The 6,313-nt window shown below is 49.3% G+C and overlaps 1 protein-coding gene and 1 long non-coding RNA gene across 5 annotated transcripts in view; one reads left to right on the top strand and one right to left on the bottom strand.

The window, feature by feature from the left end:
- The window catches only part of PTCH2 (patched 2), a 16,149-nt gene extending 15,496 nt beyond the window's left edge, over positions 1–653 (bottom strand). For all 4 annotated transcript variants that reach the window (XM_040231272.1, XM_040231274.1, XM_040231273.1 and 1 more), the window contains exon 1: positions 231–653. In XM_040231272.1, coding sequence (XP_040087206.1) covers positions 231–302 — 72 coding nt within the window. In that variant the 5' untranslated portion in view covers positions 303–653. The remainder of the gene's footprint in view (positions 1–230) is intronic.
- Positions 1–5,222, top strand: part of LOC120856255 — a 23,779-nt gene extending 18,557 nt beyond the window's left edge. Inside the window, exons 2-3 of the long non-coding RNA XR_005719409.1 lie at positions 4,973–4,979; positions 5,212–5,222. This is a non-coding gene — a long non-coding RNA (uncharacterized LOC120856255). The remainder of the gene's footprint in view (positions 1–4,972; positions 4,980–5,211) is intronic.
- The last annotated feature ends 1,091 nt before the right edge of the window (positions 5,223–6,313 follow it).

Below are 6,313 nucleotides of genomic sequence, written 5' to 3'. Positions count from 1 at the left end.
ACACACACACACACACACAGACAGACACACAGACAGACACACAGACAGACACACACACAGACAGACACACAGACAGACACACAGACAGACAGACAGACAGACAGACACACACACACACACACACACACACACACACACACACACACACACACACACACGAGTTTTCCCAAGATTTAGAGACGTTACACTTTGCAGACCCGGTTCCTTCTTCCGCCTTCCCCTCCACTCACCTGGGGTGTTGCAGGTCGAGCTGGGGGTGTATAGCCCGGGGGCAGCTCCCCGAGAGGTGGCGGCCGAGCCATGCTGGCGGGTATTGGGGGGCATGGGCGCCCCCAACCTGCGTTATCTGGGAGCTCCCATAGACTGTCCTGGTCCAGTGTACCGCTGAGCTGCGAGTCGGAATTCAGCCGGGCCGCTAAGACGCGGGTACGGCTGTGCAGTGGTGTCTGCGAGCGTGAGGAATGGGGCAGTGCGGCTCGGGGAGCAGAGCCGCAGCCGAAGTGGGTCCCGCGTGCAGGAACTGGCTCGGCACGGCTAGGGTCGGCGACTGCAGTGCCGAGGAAGCGTCTGCAGTCCTAGAAAAAGGGAGCGGGCTGGGGCTACGCCCTCCCATTGGCTGAGTCTCCCGCAAATTACCCGGAGCCTAGCGGCCGGATCTGCTGCTAGGCAACGGGGCCGCGGGGGGGGGGGGGGCGGGGCAGGAGACCACCCAGGCAGGGCCACCCTTTGCCTTGCTTCCCCGCCCGCGCGTCCGCCGGGCCCTCGGGGAGGAGGAGGGAGGGAGATCCTGGAGAGGCGAGGCGTTGGCCAAATGTAAGTCAGGAGAGATCAGTGCTAAGAGGTGTCGACCCAGCCAAGACCCAGAGACTTCTTTCTACAGTTCTGCGTGCATTCTTTTCCCATTCAGTTCCTTCTCTCCACTGAGGCCATAGTCATCTCTCTAAAATGCAAATCTGATTATAGCTCCAAACACAAAGCCCAGGTGGAGTACAGGGCCCTGCAGGATCTAAAATCTTCTCTCCCATAGTTCCTTCACACCTACCCCGTGTTCCTTCCAGCCCTGCAGTTACACGGAATTTCCTAAACCCACCATGTTATGCCATGTATTTCTGCCTTTGTACATGATGGGGCCCTTTTGCTTTGGCAGACCGTCTTCAAAACTGAACTTGAGGGAACTCTGTGGCAGTCCAGTGATCAGGCCTTTGCACTTTCACTGCCAAAGTAACGGGGTTCAGTCCCTAGTGAGGAACAGGCTCGAGTGGTGTGGCCAACCTCCCTAAACCAAAAACCAAATCAAAACAAAAAACCCCTGAAACTGAGATGAGTTAACCATGTCCCTTTGAAGCCTTTCTTGATTCACACCACCCTCCTAACAGTTGCATCTTTCTTTGTGTTCCTTATAACACTTTATATATTATTGCATTTGATACAATTTATGTACTTGAAAGTCTGCCTGCCTCACTAGATAATAAGTAGGTGTTCAATAATTGTTGAATGAGTCATTTGAGAGTTGCAGAAACTAGTCTTGGAAATGACTTGGAAAGAGAAAGTAGTCCCTTTATTAAACTTTCATCAACTATCTGGCCTCTGAGCATGCTGTTTCTGCAGGTTCCTGACTGATTAACCCTGAATGGCAGAGGAGAGTAAAATCAATATACCACCATGTAAAGTTTGAGAAAGATAAAAAGAATCTCCAATAAATGCATTACTGTAACACAACTACTATTATTTCTGGCCAGTATCTTGGTCAATTCTTCCAGATTTGTTTATGATTACATCATAAACATTTCAAATTACTGCATTGTCTCTGTATCAATCATTTGGAGAATGTCCTTAGGACAGATTCCCAGAAGTGTGTTGGGTCAAAACTACATATTGCCAAACTGCTTCTTGAAAACTTGTGTCAACTAACATAATCTCCCTGGAGATCTCTCCTCAGTTCTGGGGAAAGGGGAATTTTAGGCCGAGGGAGTGAACACCTAGTGGATGTTCATCCAGCAAAATGCCTTGGAGGAACTAATACATGTGTGATGCTGTTGGCCAGGTGGTGACTACATGGTAAAAACAGCATATGTGCATAGCACTTTGTTCCTTGCTGTCATAAAGAAGACGGTCCTGTTATAGATAAAGAAAGTGTACCCGAGGGATCTTCCCTGGTGGTCCAGTGGCTCAGTGCTCCCAATGCAGGAGTCCAGGTTCCACTCCTGGTCAGGGAGCTAGATTCCACATACTGCAACTAAGAGTTCACATGCTGCAACTAAATACCAGTGCAGCCCCCAAAATGCCCCCCCCCACCACAACAAACCAACAAACATTTTTTTTTAAGCATACATATCCTCAGCAATTCTCTGGAAATAGAAATAGCCTCTAAACTAGGTTGTATGGGCCCTTAGATTGTTTTTGCTGTTCCAGCAAAAGATGGGTATGGCTGGGTGTCATTAGGACTAGAAGTAGAGAGGATTTGCTGTAAGTAGTTCTTGAGACTTCCTTCTTGCTAGATTTGCAGACATAAAGTCCATGGAGAAATAGAGGTATAGTCATCTGGGCCTTGGGACTCTGTTTCCACAGCAGGCCCACTACTGCTAACAGTGGTAAAGTCCAGCACATCTGTGGATGCTTTAATGGCAGGGCCTGCCTCCTGAGAAAATTTCTTGCTTTGTAAACTCCAAAGACCAGGGTGAGAGGAATTGGTCTGCAGTTCCAACAGTTCCAACCAGGGCCTAGTGCCCTCTGGTTGCTTTGAGCTCCAAAGTGACCTTTCTTTTCGCCAACAAAGTGAGTTCCTAAGCATAGCTGAGCTCAGCCAGTGGTGATCTAAAGCCACAGACCCCAGGGAACCGGGAGGGAAGAAGCTTCTCTTTTCTCTCTATAAGCAGCTTGCTTCAACTATGGAATAGCCTGGTTCACAGTCACTTCCACTGGACCTGGGTATGTGTCTTTGGCCCAAACCAGAGAAATTCTCCAAAGACAAATAAAAGAGAAAAGCAATCCTTCATCACCACCAAGGAGTAAATCTAACTACTGATTTATGGGACAAACATTCCTTAAGGTCTCTTATGGATCCACCCTTTTCTAAGCTCTGAGGTTGTAGGGTACCTGCTTTTTAAAAGTTCATAGCCTAAGAGGGAGCACAGAGACCACAGGGGAAACCACTGTGAGCTAGAATACTCAGGGAAATTTCCAGAAGTAAGAGGAACTGGATGGGAGAAGTGGGAGGGTGACAGAATCTAAAAGGAAAGGACATGGTTCAAGGTCTCGATCTTTCATTACTGGCTGTGAGATCTTGGGGAGATTACATAGTGTGACATTTCCCTAAGGTTTAAAGGAGATAATATATGCAGGCTAGGAGCAGTGCCAGGAAAGGTGAGGCGAAACACACAGTCATACTGTTGGGGAAAGTGGTCAGCCTGGCTTCAGGGTAGGGTCCATGAGGGCGGAGTAGGTCAGGCTTTCTTTCCCTGCCATTCCCCAAGCTACTCACTCGCCACGCTTTGGCTTTGGGCTGGCTTCTGTTATCTGGGCCAAAGTCAATAACCCTGAGATGTGGAGGAGAGAAGTAAAGGCCCTAGCAGCCCCCCACTGCCACCTACTATGTTTAGGGACCACGTCTAGGACTGTATTTATGCCAATAAGACCTGCCAAGTCTCTAGTGCTAGAGGATGCAACCGGAGATCAGAGAATGGCCTTTTACCTTGATGGTGATATAAGGAGAGAGGATTAAGAATCAAAGTAGAGGTACTTTCCTGGTGGTTCAGTGGCTAAGACTTTGTGTCCCCAGTGCAGGGGGCTTGGGTTCGATCCCTGGTCAGGGAACTAGATCCCATATGCCACAACTAAGATCTGGTGCAGCCAAAAAAATAACAGAGTAGAATTTCCCTGTTTATCCACGGCAGAAAAACCCCTGATGGAAACCTTCTGAGTGGTGGCAGATAGCTCATGTTGAGGACAGGGGATCCTGACCTCTAGTAGAATGTGTTATCCTGCTTAGCCTCTTTCCCTGTCAGCTCCATCAGAGCTGAGCTTTCTAGACCTTCTGTCTGGGTGGTCCTTCCCACACCCCTCTCCCCTTTCCTCAGACACATTTAACTATTTAGAAAGCAGTATACAAAGACCTGGCTTATGTATTAATACTTCCTTAGGGGGACGGATGCTTGTGGATTAAAAAAAAAAAAAAGTATACTCTTTGCAATTCTCTGGAAACAGAAACAGCTTCTAAACTGGCCTGTGCAGACCTCTAGATCACTCTTGGGGGTCCAGCTAGAGAGTTTTCCCCACACTTTCCCATGCAGATGGAAGTTGGCTAGTAAGAGTAATGTGGTGAAGAAGTGGGAAGAAGTTCAGCTTCTGGCCTTGGCAGTCACTCCCTTTATAGGCTCAGGGAGCTCTTGCTAGCAAGTAGGGGAAAGGTGTTACTGGGGGTTGGGGTGGAGGTTCTTGGAGAAGTAGCCATCAAATTGTGTCTGATCTAGCAAGCTCCCAGAACCCCGTTTCTCAACACCTCCTCAGAGACCTCCTTGATTTGCCATTAAAGGCTCTCTGCCCCTCTCCTTCACTCCCCTCATGGAGCACCACTCGGAGAGGCAGGGCAGAGCCTGTCAATTCTTTTGCCTGCCCTAGCCTTCTGGCTTCTGTCCCATGAAGAGGTAGCTGGCCAGTGGACATTCAGTTGCTCATTCTATTTCAAACCTCTGGAGATGTTGCCAAAAGAAAACAAAAACTGTCCTGCCTTCTGGCAGACAGAGTGAACAGAAGAGAAATCAAAGCATCTTGGGCACCCAGCCAGTTTGGGAGTTGGTGGAGACAATAGCAGCAGTATCCCAAGCTGGGGGCTGCTCCCAGCTGGGACTCAAACTCAGCAAAGGCCTTCCCCTGGGGAAGGCTCCCTTCTTTCCTTGGAGCAGGAGCAAGGGAAGGCAGAAGAGAGGCCTTTTCCTCTAGCCAAGGGCTCGATGGGAAAGATCAGAAAGGAGAGTGGGAAGGTTCTGGGACAGTATAACTAATCCTTCCCCTTCCCTGACCCCACCCTTCCTCCAAACCCACCCATCTCTAGCCATCTCTGCACCTGGACCCCAAGTGTCAGAAAGCTCTGAGAGGGGATAAAACCTGAGATTAAAAGGGCCCTTAAAAGTCACCCAGTTCAACTTTTCTATTTGGCAGGTGTGTAAACTTAGGGGCAGAAAGTGACCTGTCCAAAGCCAGGCTACATTCCAGAGCACAGGTCTTCTATCCAGGCCATCACTGCCCCACACATTTAATTTCAGCTCCAAAAGGGATCATCTTGGGCACCACCACAGCTCTTTATTTCTACCTCCCCACAGTCCTCTCGGTTTCAACTACTCTGCTGGGCCATTTCCGCTTCTCTCTAATGAGGGCAGACTTTCAGGAACCTTGTCCTGACCAGTGGGGAGAATGTGGAGCTCTAGAGCAATCCAGAAGGCTGGTGGAGGTGGAGCTCCCCCAGAGGAAGAATGCTCAGTTAGTCTCTCACAAGTCCAATGAGAGCAACTAAGATTCAGGCAGGATCACTCAAATGAACTTGAGAGACTTCAGATTTTTGAAGCAATGTAGAAACCAGTATTTCAAATCATTTTTTATAATTACTGCCACCCACAGTGAACACATCAAGAGAAACCTTTACTTTGATAATTCTAGGAGGTGAAATCTCACCCCAGGAACCACTTTCATCTTCCAGCAAACACCTGCAGGTGGTAAAAGTGGTGTAGGGAGAGGCAGGAGCGGAGTACAGTATCTGGGAGTGGGGGTGGTGAAGACAAGGTGGATGGGGTTCCAGAGGAGCTGTGACAATCGAAGTCTCATTTCTCAATTACCTGAAGCAGCAGAGTCTATATAATTAGGATATAAAGGAGTGCAGCTGGAGAAGAATCAGTAAGAATTTCAAATGATGATCTGGGTTCCTGGCTCTTCCTTTCCCAGTTGGGCAGACCTCACTAAGAAGAGGTGAGAAGGGGTCTGGCTTCTCTCAGCCCACAGCTTTCTTTTATTGTCTTTGCTTTCACTAAAACCTGTGGGGATAGCATTGTTGGCTAGGCAGGGGCTGCCTCCTGCTTGCTTTAAGGGTCTCCAGGGTATAACAGTTGGGCTGGATGCCTCCCAGGCACTGGAAGGATGGGAAGTAAATGGCAGGGGTGGGAGGGCGAGGCTGGGATGGCATGGTGGCAGGGGCCAGGAACCTGTGTGGGCAGGAGAGCTTGGGCTGAGATTCAGGGGCAAGGCTGCCCATACTGGCAGATTCAGGGGCAAGGCTGAGATTCAGGGGCAAGGCTGAGATTCAGGGGCAAGGCTGCCCACACTG

This window comes from Oryx dammah, unplaced genomic scaffold, assembly GCF_014754425.2.
Source record: "Oryx dammah isolate SB20612 unplaced genomic scaffold, SCBI_Odam_1.1 HiC_scaffold_28, whole genome shotgun sequence".
Classification (NCBI taxonomy): Eukaryota; Metazoa; Chordata; class Mammalia; order Artiodactyla; family Bovidae; genus Oryx; species Oryx dammah.
This window is presented reverse-complemented; position numbering and strand designations above follow the sequence as displayed.